General features: G+C 37.3%; 2 protein-coding genes across 2 annotated transcripts in view; both read right to left on the minus strand.

Moving 5' to 3' along the window:
• The window catches only part of LOC108666913 (organic cation transporter protein), a 40,503-nt gene extending 34,765 nt beyond the window's left edge, over window positions 1-5,738 (minus strand). Inside the window, exons 1-2 of the mRNA XM_047885029.1 lie at window positions 5,545-5,738; window positions 5,368-5,411 (exon numbers count right to left, since the gene is read on the minus strand). The gene's annotated coding sequence lies outside the window, so the exon portion shown is untranslated. The remainder of the gene's footprint in view (window positions 1-5,367; window positions 5,412-5,544) is intronic.
• Window positions 2,435-10,920, minus strand: LOC108666915 (solute carrier family 22 member 6-B-like; the record flags this gene model as incomplete). The annotated part of the gene is given in 5 exon segments (XM_047885030.1): window positions 2,435-2,472; window positions 7,606-7,846; window positions 8,615-8,713; window positions 9,997-10,063; window positions 10,626-10,920. Coding segments are annotated over 5 exon segments (476 nt in total), but the record flags the coding sequence as incomplete, so codon positions are not given.
• Between the last annotated feature and the right edge of the window lie 6,021 nt (window positions 10,921-16,941).

Here is a 16,941-nt window from a genome sequence, read left to right on the forward strand (position 1 = left end):
GCCATAGGGACAAAATATTATCACCCTGCCATAGGGACAAAATATTATCACCCTGCCATAGGGACAAAATATTATCACCCTGCCATAGGGACAAAATATATCACCCTGCCATAGGGACAAAATATTATCACCTTGCCATAGGGACAAAATATTATCACCCTGCCATATGGACAAAATATTATCACCCTGCATCATCATCTCACTATCAGCACAACAATTTATAAGAGATATGTAGAATAAAATCAAGGCAGTAGCGCATAAAGTCAAGCCCCAGCGAAAATTTACAGACGCGTCAGCTTCTGATTTGGATTACCAGAAACTGGGGCGACTCTAAATTTTGTTAAGGCTTGGCAGTAGCGCATAAAATCAAGGCAATAGCGCATAACATCAAGGCAGTAGCGCATAAAATCAAGGCAGTAGCGCATAAAATCAAGGCAGTAGCGAATAAAATTAAGACATCAGCGCATAAAATCAAGGCAGTACACTGTTAGAAAAAACAGTAATACCGTTACCACTGAAACGCCGGTAATACCGTTAACGGTAATTTTTCTAACAGTGTAGCGCATAAAATCAAGGCAGAAGCGCATAAAATCAAGACAGTAACGCATTAAATCAGGGCAGTAACGCATAAAATCAAGGGAGTAGCGCATAAAATCAAGGCAGAAGCGCATAAAATCAAGACAGTAACGCATAAAATCAGGGCAGTAACGCATAAAATCAAAGGAGTAGCGCATAAAATCAAGGCAGGAGCGCATAACATCAAGGCAGGAGCGCATAAAATCAAGGCAGTAGCGCATAAAATCAGGGCAGGAGCGCATAAAATCAAGGCAGTAGCGCATAAAATCAGGGCAGGAGCGCATAAAATCAAGGCAGGAGCGCATGAAATCAAGGCAGTAGAACATAAAATCAAGGCAGTAGCGCATAAAATCAAGGCAGTAGCGCATAAAATGCATAAAATCAAGGCAGTAGCGTATAAAATGCATGAAATTAAGGCAGTAGCGTATAAATTCAATGCAGTAGCGTATAAAATGCATGAAATTAAGGCAGTAGCGTATAAATTCAAGGCATTAGCGCATCAAATTAAGACATTAGCGTATAAAATCAAGGCAATAGTCACCACTTATACGAGATGAGCAGCAAGGCTGGCACGGTGACGGCGGCCTGCAGGTATCGCCAGTCGCGGATGAAGTAAGCGAGTACCCCCGTCGCCGCCTCGCCCAGGGCGAACGGTACTTCGATCATGATACCTACGAACGTCCGGTACCTGGCGTCGATAAACTCAACCGCTGGGGCAGAAATCAAGTATTGTAATCAAAAAATAATTATAAAATCGATCAACTCTACTACTAGGGCAGAAATCAAGTAGGGCAGAAACTCTGAAGCCGGGGGTAGAAATCAGGTATAGTAATAAAAAATTATTATAAAAATCAATAAAGATAAACTCTATAGCTAGGGCAGAAATAAATTGTGTAATAAAAATATAATTGTAAACTCTGAGAAACTCTACCGCTAGGGCAGAATTCAGGTATTGTAATAATATAATTATCAGAAATAATTATAAAAATCGATAACTTCTACCGCTAGGGCAGAGCAGAAATCAGTTGTGTAATCAAAATATAACTATAAACATTGAGAAACTCTAAAGCCGGGGTAGGAATCAGGTACTGTAATTAAAATATAATTGTAAAAATCAAGAAACTTCACAGCTGGGGAGCAGAAATCAGATTTATACTAAATTATCATATNAGATGTGTATAAGAGACCGACACGGAATTCTAACCGAGAACGTATGTGATCTGGAAGACTCCGACAGCGCCGGAGCCGGTGAAAAAGCGGCCAACCAGAAACACGATGTAGTTGGGGGCCGTGGCCGACACGATGCCACACACACCCAAAATTAAACTGGAAACGGCTAGGCCATTCTGCACAATTAATTATTTAAATTTAATCACAAGCTAAGAAAAAAGTGTATGTCTATTATTCTAATGAAAAAATCTAGGCGTTGAATTATAAGATAAATTGGATGGTACTCTTTCAACATTTGACGGCAAACTAAATTGCACAGATGCCGTCTCTATCTAAACGACGGTAAAACGGCCTGATTTTTTTTACTGGCATGCAGTCAATTTTCTCATATGCAAGGTAGGATCGAACTGTTACAGTTTCAAATTAATATAAAAATTTTTAGATTGTCTCGATAAATTGCATTTAGACGATAATGTTAATGAACACCAGCATACTGAACGCCCTACAGGTGCGACGAAAATCTATGCAATAAAATTTATTTCAAACCCGGGATCGATGCTGCTGGAGGTATAAAGAATACATTGCCAAATTGAAATAGTATGAGCTTACCCGCCGTCCTATCCTGTCGGAAAGGTCGCCCAGGATGAGGGCTCCCAGCAACATCCCCAGCATGTAGGACATTCCAGCAAGGGACCGGTAGAAGGGCGACACGCACCACAGATCAAACTGCGATGAGGGTGTTATAATATTATGACCCTGCCATAGGGACAAAATATTATCACCCTGCCATAGGGACAAAATATTATCACCCTGTATCATCATCTTACTATCAGTGCACCAATTTATGAGAGATACGTAGAAAAAAATAGAGCAAGGCAGTAGCGCATAAAATCAAGACAGTAACGCATAAAATCAAGGGAGTAGCGCATAAAATCAAGACAGTAACGCATAAAATCAAGGTAGTAGCGCACAAAATCAAGGCAGTAGCGCATAAAATCAGGGCAGGAGCGCATAACATCAAGGCAGTAGCGCATAAAATGCATGAAATTAAGGCAGTAGCGTATAAATTCAATGCAGTAGCGTATAAAATGCATGAAATTAAGGCAGTAGCGCATAAAATCAAGGCCGTAGCGCATAAAATCAAGACAGTAACGCATAAAATCAAGGCAGAAGCGCATAAAATTAAGGCAGGAGCACATAACATCAAGGCAGTAGCGCATAAAATCAAGGCAGTAGCGTATAAAATGCATCAAATTAAGCCAGTAACGCATGAAATCAAGGCAATAGTCACCATTTATACGAGATGAGCAGCAAGGCTGGCACGGTGACGGCGGCCTGCAGGTATCGCCAGTCGCGGATGAAGTAAGCGAGTACCCCCGTCGCCGCCTCGCCCAGGGCGAACGGTACTTCGATCATGATACCTACGAACGTCCGGTACCTGGCGTCGATAAACTCAACCGCTGGGGCAGAAATCAAGTATTGTAATCAAAAAATAATTATAAAATCGATCAACTCTACTACTAGGGCAGAAATCAAGTAGGGCAGAAACTCTGAAGCCGGGGGTAGAAATCAGGTATAGTAATAAAAAATTATTATAAAAATCAATAAAGATAAACTCTATAGCTAGGGCAGAAATAAATTGTGTAATAAAAATATAATTGTAAACTCTGAGAAACTCTACCGCTAGGGCAGAATTCAGGTATTGTAATAATATAATTATCAGAAATAATTATAAAAATCGATAACTTCTACCGCTAGGGCAGAGCAGAAATCAGTTGTGTAATCAAAATATAACTATAAACATTGAGAAACTCTAAAGCCGGGGTAGGAATCAGGTACTGTAATTAAAATATAATTGTAAAAATCAAGAAACTTCACAGCTGGGGAGCAGAAATCAGATTTATACTAAATTATCATATAAAAAATTGAATTGATTACCGTTTTTATTAATTAGAAAAATCTTCAACTTGAAGCAAAATTAGATAAACCTTTGGGATATTGAAAGGTACAACTAAAACACAGTAGAAGAGGTAAGTTCTAATCATACCACATCAAATGAGTTAAAATTAATCAAATTTTTAATGGATTCAATAGAGTTACTCGTGTTATGTCACACATTCTGTATGCTTAACGTTGCACTACAACCTTCGGTATTCCAAGAAATAAGAACGACACGGAATTCTAACCGAGAACGTATAATACACAGTAGAAGAGGTTCTATTAATACCACATTAAAATGAGAGTCAAAATTAAACATATTCGATTGCTTCAAAGGAGTTACTCATGTGAAGTCGCACATTCTGTATGCTCAACATTGCAGTTCAACCTTCAGTATTCCAAGCAATAAAAACGACACGGAATTCTAACCGAGAACGTATGTGATCTGGAAGACTCCGACAGCGCCGGAGCCGGTGAAAAAGCGGCCAACCAGAAACACGATGTAGTTGGGGGCCGTGGCCGACACGATGCCACACACACCCAAAATTAAACTGGAAACTGCTAGGCCATTCTGCACGATTGTTTATTTAAATTAAATCACAACCTTAGAACGAATTGCGTGTCTAATGAAAAATTCTAGGTGTGAAATTATCCGATAAAGTGGATGGTACTCTTTCAACCTATAGACGGCAAACTAAATTGCACAGATCGCTCTCGAAATGACGGTAAAACGGCCTGAATTTCTTTACTGGCATGCATTCAATGTTCGCATACGTAGGGTTGGATCAAACTAATAATTTCAAGTTAATATACCAATTTAAATTTTGAAATAGCATGTACTTACCCGCCGTCCTATCCTATCGGAAAGGTCGCCAAGGATGAGGGCTCCCAGCAACATCCCCAGCATGTAGGACATTCCAGCAAGGGACCGGTAGAAGGGCGACACGCACCACAAATCAAACTGCGATGAGGGTGTTATAATATTATGTAATTATATACATAAATGTTTGCATGTATAATATTGAGTAATTATGTATGTATAATTATGTATATATGTGTTATATTTATAATGTACATCATGATGAGTATACTGACACAATCAAGCCAACATATTTTTATAGTGTGACACGCACAGCAGCTGAGTCTTGAATGCATTTTTTTAATATCATGTATTTAACGTTCTTCATCATGCATAAATAAACTGGCACATCCCAGCCAATGACCGGTAGAACAACGACACGCATCACGGCTCAAACTGAGATGAGAGAGTTTTAATTTCATAAATTTAAAGCACATAATTAAATATATAACAGCACACTGCGGACATCACAGCGTCAATTTTCCGATTATTCTCGTCGATGTCACGTAGTTTTTACTTAATACCAACTATTTGAATTACAGAATATCATCCTATTGCTATTTATTCGTAGAAAAATTGAAATCAACAATGGATTACAATCAATAGCAGTTTATAAAAATATTAATATTATATAGAGCACATGTCACATACAGCAAGTATGACATTGGGGACTGAACCATGCATTGCAAATAGCTAATTTGACAAGAATTGCAGCCAAAGAGCGTTTTAATTAAAATTATAAAGCCAATTAGCATCAAATCTACACTTCATTCAAGTCACATCTCCAAAGTATAAAAACGTCTTGAATTTGCAATGCCACTCACGTCTGTGATGATGGAAGACTTAAATAAACTGTCGTCAAAAACATGTCCTGGGCCGCAGGGTTCGGTTACTATATAACCCACGGTTACTATACACGGGTTCGGTTACTATAAACACCCATCACAAGCCACTCACGTCTGTGATGATGGAAGACTTAAATAAACTGTCGTCAAAAACATGGCCTGGGCCGCAGGGTTCTGTTACGGTCCCGAAGTTAGAGGCCTGGCAGCGGTCGGCCGAGTCTATGTCCTGGAACTCGTAGCGCAGGCAGCGGCTCCAGCGTTCTTCGCTCGCCTCGTAGGGGGTCGTGAAGTTCAAGAAGGTTCTGCTGTACGAGGTGTTCAGTAGCGAGGGCTCGCACGCCTCGATTTGGCACCTGCAAATTGGAATTATTTTTAATATAAATATTAAGGAATAATAGCAATCAGAGCTTGAGGAATTCCTTTTAATAAATAATAGGGAATAAGGGCGTAAATGATGGCAATGAGAGCGTGAGATTCGCTAGGGAAGAAATGCTAATTAAATGAAGAATGAATCTTTAACGAATATTTCTCTACGTGGGACTATCATGTGACGTAACAAGTATGCCTAATGCGATGCGGACAAGGAAATTTATCGAGTGAAGTTCGCTAGGAAAGAAATGCTACTTCATAGCCGAACAGAAAATTTACGAATATTACTTTCAATATCAATTCACAATATTAACACTGGATTTATATAGAATAGAGTAGCAATTGAAATCAATATCCAATAAAGTTGGTGTGGCGAGAAGTGCGCTAAATGTTGATGGCTGGACGGCAGCAATGCAAGATTTCAGCCTTCATGAGAAATTCGAGTGCAGAAGTAAAACTACTCGAAAATTAAAATCCTGCATTTTATATTCAGAGTAAATGCATGCATAAGGTGTTTTGCCTGTGATAGTAAGTTTAATAGCGAATGAATTTTAAATTGATATCTATACGTATTTACAATATACTGACTAACTACAATTTTAATTACACAACACGTGGGGAAATATAGTTAACGTTGACTTATTCATTCATCATGTTAACATTAAGGTGCGATTGCGCGTGATGATGCATATGAATCACGCCCAAAGCTGAACTGAAGATGCCCCAGCACGCTGTTCTTGATGTCAATGTAATATAACTCGTCAACAACAGCTCACATCTTCCCTTTGTTTCGAAGACACAGGCATTGCAATTCGTTGATTATTTATTACAATGACAACACTGAAGAGAATAGAATCTATAGGGTCTTAGCTGAATGATTACTCGTACAAACTTCTACCAAAAGAATTTGACGTCAAAATACAGTAAGGAATGTACCGTTCGCAGAATAATGTGATGCATGTTGGTGATATATAACTACTGGACCACATCGTCTGTAACAAAAGTGTTGAATACCATTCATCCTATTTCCTAAATTATTACAAGAATTTGGAGTAGAACGATTCAATTTTATTTCCACACAACCGAGTTGAACGGGGGATGGTTACTAAAGATGCATAGCCATGTCTGTTGCCAATCCTGAAACGCATGTGGCAAGAATATTAGAGTATTTATAAAAATATTAATATTATATAGAGCACATGTCACATACAGCAAGTATGACATTGGGGACTGAACCATGCATTGCAAATAGCTAATTTGACATGCATGAATTGCAACCAAAGCACGTTTTAATTAAAATCATAAAGCCAGTTAGCATCTAACATACAGTTTATTCCACCCACATCTCCAAAGTATACAAACGTCTCGAATCAGCAATGCCACTCACTTCTGTGATGATGGAAGACTTAAATAAACTGTCGTCAAAAACATGTCCTGGGCCGCAGGGTTCGGTTACTATATAACCCACGGTTACTATAAATTTTAAATAAATTATATAATAGGAGTTCATTAAAATTAAAATATAAATTATATTTTATTCGGTTACTATATAACCCACGGTTACTATACACGGGTTCGGTACTATACTACTACTATAAACACCCATCACATGCCACTCACGTCTGTGATGATGGAAGACTTAAATAAACTGTCATCAAAAACATGTCCTGAGCCGCAGGGTTCGGTTACTATAAACACCCATCACAAGCAACTCACATCTGTGATGATGGAAGATTTAAATAAACTGTCGTCAAAAACATGTCCTGAGCCGCAGGGTTCGGTTACTATATAACCCACGGTTACTATACACGGGTTCGGTTACTATAAACACCCATCACAACCACTCACGTCTGTGATGATGGAAGACTTAAATAATCTGTCGTCAAAAACATGTCCTGGGCCGCAGGGTTCTGTTAAGGTCCCAAAGTTAGAAGCTTGGCAGCGGTCGGCCGAGTCTATGTCCTGGAACTCGTAGCGCAGGCAGCGGCTCCAGCGTTCTTCGCTCGCCTCGTAGGGGGTCGTGAAGTTCAAGAAGGTTCTGCTGTACGAGGTGTTCAGTAGCGAGGGCTCGCACGCCTCGATTTGGCACCTGCAAATTGGAATTATTTTTAATATAAATATTAAGGAATAATAGCAATCAGAGCTTGAGGAATTCCTTTTAATAAATAATAGGGAATAAGGGCGTAAATGATGGCAATGAGAGCGTGAGATTCGCTAGGGAAGAAATGCTAATTAAATGAAGAATGAATCTTTAACGAATATTTCTCTACGTGGGACTATCATGTGACGTAACAAGTATGCCTAATGCGATGCGGACAAGGAAATTTATCGAGTGAAGTTCGCTAGGAAAGAAATGCTACTTCATAGCCGAACAGAAAATTTACGAATATTTCTTTCAATATCAATTCACAATATTAACACTGGATTTATATAGAATAGAGTAGCAATTGAAATCAATATCCAATGAAGTCGGTGTGGCGAGAAGTGCGCTANTAATTCACTAACCTGTGATCAGGTTAGGCACCTAATTCACTAACCTGTGATCAGGTTAGGCACCTAATTCACTAACCTGTGATCAGGTTAGGCACCTAATTCACTAACCTGTGATCAGGTTAGGCACCAGGTTCACTAACCTGTGGTCAGGTCAGGCACCTAATTCACTAACCTGTTATCAGGTTAAGCACCTAATTCACTAACCTGTGATCAGGTTACGCACTTAATTCACTAACCTGTGATCAGGTTAGGCACCTAATTCACTAACCTGTGATCAGGTTAGGCACCTAATTCACTAACCTGTGGTCAAGTTAGGCGCCTAATCCACTAACCTGTGACCAGGTTAGGCACCTAATTCACTAACCTGTGGTCAGGTTCGTATGCCAGGAATGTCATGGCAACCACCACCATGGCCGGCATAAAACATCCTATGCAGCTCAGGGAGATGACGTAAAACTGATACCTGAAATACATGAACATGACTGAACATGACTGAACATGACGCGATAAAAGGTCTTAAAAAGAACATTATTCGACACATTACGTGTATAAATGAGATAACATTATTAAACATAAGATGATGATCACAATACGTGAACGTGACTGGACATGACGCGATACATGGTCTTAAAAAAACATTATTTGACTTATCATGACTGCGATATCAGAATATGACGTAAAACTGATACCTGCAATACGTGAACATGACTGAACATGACGCGATACATGGCCTTAAAAAGAACATTATTCGACTTATTATGACTGCGATATCAGGAAGATGACGTAAAACTGATACCTGAAATACGTGAACATGACTGAACATGACGCGATAAAAGGTCTTAAAAAGAACATTATTTGACACATTACGCGTATAAATGAGATAACATTATTAAACATAAGATGATGATCGCAATACGTGAACGTGACTGGACATGACGCGATACATGGTCTTGAAAAGAACATTACTTGATACATTATAAGTGCGATAGCATTATTAAACACAAGATGATGGCCATAAAATTTTTTATCACAAGATGATAACAAGAAAGTTATATTGATATCAAGATATCAATGAGAGCCAGTCGCTTTAAAACCAGTCTAATATGAGGCTGGTTTATGATCTATATTCATGAATTCTATCTCATTTATGCCTGGGGGAAACCAATGTGGAAAGATATTATAGAATGACGATAAAAAAACATCTTATCCTAAGACACGTACATGTTTTATCCTAAGACATGAAAATGTCTTGTCTTAAGACACGCACATATCTTATCCCGAGACACGTAAATGTCTTATCCTAATACACGTACATGTCTTATCGTAAAACACGTACGTGTCTTATCGTAAGACACGTACATGTCTTATCCTAAGACACGTACGTACACATCTAATTTTAAGACACGCACATTTCTTATCCTAACACATTTCTTCATTTACAACATTTTCCGGACACTAGTTTTAACATTTGTACATAACCCAGACTGCCAATATAAATTAATAATAACATTATACATACAAAAGTTCGTATAGTATACACAACAGAAATTTCGATCATGCATGGTTAAGAAAATTGTAAAAGCTGTGCAAGAAAGATAGCTTAGTGTTTTTTTCTGAGAAAGTCTCCTGAGGCATCAGTAAATTAAATAATTTTCTTCAGAAGAATTTTTTAACAGATTTGACTACAAGATTCTTCCATAACTTTAATTTAGATATCGGTATTCGTGTATAATGTATTATATTTACCTGCCAAATGGGCCCAATTCGCTGATAAGCTTCTCCAGTCTTGCCCCTTCGGAGTCATCCATGGCCTCTGCGCAGGTTAACAATTTGAATTTTCAAGTCAAAATCAAAAAGCAAACGAACGTTTAAATTCAAATAAAGATCAAGGCATAGAGTAAAGTAAAGTGAGAGAAGGTAAAAAAATTAAAAAAGTAATAGTCCAATTTGAAAAACAATCACAAATGTAAGAATTGCATCGTAAAGAAAGATTTTGATCGAGGATTTCGTACAACCAACAAATAATTTTTTGTGAATTCAAGTCGACAGATTCGGGAGCGTCGATGATTATATCATCAAAGAAACATATCGAAAGCGAATTTAAAAGGCTTTGATATTATCACGATATTTCATGCGATTTAATCAGATGCGAATCGATTTACCTATAATATAAATCGTCCTTTATTCGTAATTTTTTTCATTACAACTTTTTTAATATTTCCATCCTCAAAAAGAACAAAAAATATGAACAGCGACTCTCTACAGAACAACATGAGTATCAACAAAATATTTTATATGCACAAACACTACATCAATGTATTTTACTGACAAAGTTAATAATAACAATTCATCAGTAAAAAAAGTTTTTTCCTCACCTTTAGCCAGACTCTCCTCGTCTTTCCCCATTTCAGCGCAATGCTGTAGACTTTACGATGGAATTCGCTTAAAACTAAAATAAAAAAATACTGATATATTAGATTGAAAGGAACATTGTTGAAAAAATTAATAAACCTAAGGTACAGAACATTTCTTTAGAAGGGTATACTGGGAACGTTATTTTTTGTGTAATAACCACATTAATTGCAAGGTAAGTTTATAACGGGTGTGTACTAATTACAATTAGTAACTAAAATTTAATGGCCATTTTTATTTTTTCACATACTCTGAAAAGCAATAGTTTCTGTAAAATAAAAAATTGAATTAAAATTTATATGCGGTGAACATTATTATGTTCATTAGTATATTATATATTATTTTTGAATATTATATATTATTCCTTGATATTTTCGCTTTGTAAAATAGAAATAGTTAACTGAAAAATTAGCTCGTCTTTGCTGTAAATATAAAAGTTTCACAGCCAAACAAATACGTACGTAAAACAATCTTAACATACAAACTTTACTGCATTATTGTAAAAAAAAACAATAATGTAATAAGTTAAACGATTAAACTAACCGGAGTATATACTACTAATTTACTATATTTTTTTAAACGCACCCTATACAGAACGAACACCGATTTCTCGAGCCCAGCCAGCTATTTATTAGCTTGGGTAATTTGCCTACGTGAAAATTAAGCGTAGAACAACCGGCTAAATTCATAATATGGATTAACGCGTCGTCATTTTATAATAATTGGAGTTTCGACATGCACCAAAATTCACGAAATACAAAAAAACAGAATGAAAATTTCATCGCGTCGAAAAAAATTAAAGCTCATATTTAAACTATCGAAAAATTTGAACTTATTTTAAAAATAATATAAGAAAAAACTTAACGAGGAATTGGTCCTAGTTAAATTTAATTAAGGAAAATAATTCAATAAATGGATTAATATCACCGGGGTTGGTTATTCATGTAGGTTTTGTACGTATATATTTACCAATTAATGCTAAATTTTAAAAGCTGTTCTCAGGTCCAGGTATTCTAAAAATTACTTTCCCAACACCAATATGTTGGTCCATGATAACAAAGGTACCGACGAAAAAACTGACGCTGACGTAACGTAAAACACGAAAACAAATTGTGTCCATCGATGATGAATTACTGAATTATTGAAGCCGGGGCCTGATTAGACCAATAAAAAAACCGCTCTAAACTTGCTTTAAAATCTCATCATAAACGCTGGCGAAATACGTAGCTCCATTGAACGCACCTGCAAAGATAACAAAGCAAAGCCGCTGATTAATCAGACGAAACACTTGTGTTCGAACAAACGAAGACGTGTTTAGGTTTACCTTTATCGACAAATCAACGTATCTTCGTGTAATGCTGCAAAACTTCTTTACTCAACCGTAAAGAAACGATGCGCAACTTCGAATGACCCCATTAAATAAATTCAAACATATAAAATGTTTACATAAGAATAAAGCCTTACTGTTTGCAGGTCACGCTTACTACATCTCATTAATTCTATTTATCTACTTAATTTATAACAACGAATACAATTTCGTGCATTGATAACCAGAAAGAAATATTAATGGCAAAATTAATCACTTCTCACGATTAATAAACCAATCGCCGGCGTTGCTTCCCAGGGCCTATACTTTCAAAAAAAGTTAAGAGATCGTAAGTTCATCAGCCNCTAACGATCAAATGGCTAAAAATTTGGACGGATCGTAAACGTAATCCGCTTTACAAGTTTCGTAATTTCTACACAAAATAACAAGTCAACAAAATAATCTTACCGCTGTGCCGTGGTTGAGAAAATTTCACTTGTTTTGCATGAGAAAAATTATTTCTTTCCATACGAACTCAATTTTATAAAATATTATGTCATTATCTAACGAGTTAAGTTAGGAGAAATTCTGCATTCTGTAACTGCAAGCTTAACTCATTCTTAGAAGAGATGCCATTCCACAGTCACAGTGATAGGATAGAGGCATAGAGCTTACATTTCTACGAGAGCACCAGTTATGACAAAGAAATCTTAATTTTGAAAATTTTCGTTTGATTTAACTTTCGATTTTTATTTTACCACGGACTGAGCTGACCAAAACTTAAAACGATAACGGTGTTACCCAACGATAACGGTGTTACCCAACGATAACGGTGTTACCCAACGATAACGGTGATACCCAATGATAACGGTGATACCAAAGATAACGGTGATACACAACGATAACGGTGTTACACAACGAAAACGGTGTTCCTCAACGATTACGGTGTTCCTCAACGATTACGGTGTTACACAACGATAACGGTACGTGTTACACAACGATAACGGTAACTTCGGGCGATCAGCGGCCCAGTGGCATCTTCGGATGGTCAGCGGCCTAGCGGCCATGCAGTTCTGGACATTTAGTGGCCCATAGGCCAGCTCCGGGCGACTTACCGTTAGATTGTAAACTATAGTGTAAGCGACATGAATGATAATAATCGTCTTAGCAGGTCATAAAAACATGACTGATTTGAATGTAATAAAATGCATGTCAAGACCGCAGGATCAACACAGGCTTTAATTTTGGTCCCTAATGCACGTGTTGTGGCTTTCAGGACGTCATTTGCGTGCACTGCAATCGCTCGAAAATAATTGAGGCCTTATACAAGAGAATGAAAATTGATGTTACATGGCGGTTCCCTGCACTTGGCAGCCGGCTGCTGGTTCTAACCCACGAGTTAGTTTATTCTGCCATCAAAACATGCAGACATGTTAACTGAATAAGTGAACTGAGGAGGTTTTTTTCCTGCAGGTAGATTGACATAATCTTTCACGATGGCTATAGATAATTTATCATTATTCCAATAGGGTTACCATGGTCGAAAATTCAAGTCGTGGATTTAACTTAAATCAATTTACTTCAATGAAAATCCTTCCTTCCTCTACAAAAGAAGTTCATGAATTTTGAAAATTTAGCATCCAGGCATCAGCAAAAAGAATCAAGATGACCAAACGGACCAAAAGGGCTAACGATCAAATGGCTAAAATTTGGACGGATCGTAAACGTAATCCGCTTTACAAGTTTCGTAATTTCTACACAAAATAACAAGTCAACAAAATAATCTTACCGCTGTGCCGTGTTTGAGAAAATTTCACTTGTTCTGCATGAGAAAAATTATCTTTCCATACGAACTCAATTTTATAAAATATTATGTCATTATCTAACGAGTTAAGTTAGGAGAAATTCTGCATTCTGTAACTGCAAGCTTAACTCATTCTTAGAAGAGATGCCATTCCACAGTCACAGTGATAGGATAGAGGCTGTCTCTTATACACATCTAGATGTGTATAAGAGACAGGGTTAGGCACCTAATTCACTAACTTGTGGTCAGGTTAGGCGCCTAATTCACTAACCTGTGATCAGGTTAGGCACCTAATTCACTAACTTGTNAGGTTGCTGGCCACCAGGGCTCAGGGAGAGTAACGAGGGACAGGCGCTGTGAATCTTGATTAAACAGGAATAATTTATATGACATAAACCCTGTCTCTTATACACATCTAGATGTGTATAAGAGACAGGTTCTTAACCAACGTAGAGTCTGAGTTCTTGAATAACATTAAGGTAGAGTTCTTGAATAATTATAGTGAAGGGAAGGTTCAAGAACATGCAAGGAAGGTTCTTGAACTACGTAAATAAATACTTCTTGTAAATGCCAAGGCCTATACTTTAAAAAAAAATTTAAGAGATCGTAAGTTCATCAGCCAATCATCGACGGCCTTTCAAGCAAAATCCACAAATCATAGACAAGAGAAAAGAGCGTAAATACTTACGTTCACTTAGCGAATTTTGATAGTAAAGATCCAGGTTCTTAACCAACGTGGAGTCTGAGTTCTTGAATAACATTAAGGTAAGGTTCTTTAATAAAAGGTAGGCTGGGTTCAAGGACATACATGGAAGGTTCTTGAACTACGTAACTAGAGAAGTTATTGACAATGCAAGGTTCTTAACCAACGCGAAGTTAAAGGTTTTGAATAACATTAAATTAAGGTTCTTGAACAATAATGAAAGCAAGGTTCTTGCACAACATGTATGAAAGGTTCTTGAACTACGTATCTAAATAGTTCTCGTAAATGCAAGGTTTTTAGTCAACGTGGAATACGAAATTTCGAATAACATTAATTTAAGGTTCTTGAACAATAATGAAAGCAAGGTTCTTAAACAACATACGTATGAAAGGTTCTTGAACTACGTATCTAAATAGTTCTCGTAAATGCAAGGTTTTTAACCAACGTGTCTCTCGAATAACATTAAGGTAAGGTTCTTGCACAACATACGTATGGAGAGTTCTTGGCTAACTTGGTAGCAGAGTTTTTGCTTCACACGACCAGCGGCGACGATGCAAAAACTATCACTGCGTAAGCGTTCATACTTCGATGTTCGTGAGCCAAGCATCCTCAATAGCGCGCTAACCTTCAGACGGCACGCGTGTGATGCGAAGATACAAAATATAGTTTCAATATAGTAATTATACAAAATGTAGTTTCAAAATAGTAATTATACAAAATATAGTTTCATATAGTAATTATACAGTAATATAGTAATTAAACAAAATATAGTTTCAATATAGTAATTATACAAAATATAGTTTCAATATAGTAATTATACAAAATATAGTTTCATATAGTAATTATACAGTAATATAGTAATTATGCGAAATATAGTTTTAATATAGTAATTCATACGAAGAAATTGATTACACCATGAATAGCTTATAGAACGAAACGCTGCATATAAAAACTCATGTCATTAATCTATTAAATCGCAAATCCAACAATTAATTGAAACAAAAATATGCGAAGTACCTTAAAACTATTTTAATTGAAAACGTTTTGGATGCAAGGTCCCAGTGAACGTTTTCGTGTCTCTGTGATGCCAGGTCCCAATAATTTTAGTCACTTGTTTGAACTACGGGGTAGAAATTCAAGTTCATTACGTAGCTCAATGATCAATAAATAATTTATAGAGAACATCTTGGTTTAGATCCTATTGCCAGGTAACTGACCAGACTACCTAATAATCCACATTTGAAGTTTGAATTATTTATCGCGCTTCACATTAAATTTATCTGCCGTGTTGGTCAAATAATCTATCAGTTCTACTCCAAGGCTAAGAGGACTGTCTAGAATTGGGCATCTCAACAACGCTTCCGAATCTTTCAATAACCTGTGACTGCTCCTGTCTGCGTAGACACTTTTAGGGGTACACATCTCGTTCATCCCCACGTATTGCGCAGTAGCGTCTCTCTTCTTCTGAAGTTGGTGAACTTGAAATGTTTCTGCCACGTCTTTTTTCCCTTTTATTGTTCAACGACACACAAGCGAGCACATTTTTGGATAGCTTTCCACCTGATTGCCTAACTTTTCGCCATCTCAGACATAACTGAGATTTCAACATTTTCCGTAAATTCCTAGGCATGCTACTGATGAATTTGTCTCTCAAAGTCTTGCTCTCATTCACTTTACGGCGAGGGTATGCCACTCTAAATAAACGTTAAAATCTGCTACTAAACAAATGCTTTAATTCTCCCTCTTCACATCGTGCATTGCAATTGTTGAAATCCTGTTTGTTCTTCTCACGTCTCACTTCCTTCATATCTTCATACCAATCCAGTAACTCTCCATCACATCGTAGGAGTCATCACTTTCATGGAGCGACTTGGGAGCTTCCAGACATTTACCATCAAGTTTATCCGAAAGCTCCGATAACCACAAATCTCTGCTGCCACGAAAAGTCTCCTCACAATATTCCTCAAATTTAGTTAGGTACGCCGTTTAAGTCTGCCCTGTTTTCTCGCTGTACTCACAAATCGGTGGCGCTTTTAGAGAGGCTAAACGTGACACGATGGCTCGCCAATCAGAAGGACGCGTCTTCTTATTGCCCATAATTAATAATCGCAGTAGATTTCTTGAAACTAATCTCGTCTTCACTTCTCGTTGAATCAGTTGACCGGTCACTGTCAGAGATCTTTCTTCTTCTCCACTGATGCTCTAAGGCTTCTACTAACATGTTTGGGTACAGAATCCGTAGGTTCCCCAGTCTGCAAGCGTGTTGGCACATCTGAAGACTTCGTACCACTCGGAGCTTCACTCGACGAGGTCGACTCTTCTATGCAAAAATGTGACCAATAATTTCGAAAATGTTCCACTTCAGCTCGTGACTTTAGAGGCAATTGATTCTATTTTAATTGCAAGTTTGTGAAAAATTTATCAATATAAGCAAGGTTATTAGTGAAATATTTCTCTTCTTCCTCC

This window comes from Hyalella azteca, unplaced genomic scaffold (genome assembly GCF_000764305.2).
Source record: "Hyalella azteca isolate HAZT.00-mixed unplaced genomic scaffold, Hazt_2.0.2 contig16729, whole genome shotgun sequence".
Lineage (NCBI taxonomy): Eukaryota > Metazoa > Arthropoda > Malacostraca > Amphipoda > Hyalellidae > Hyalella > Hyalella azteca.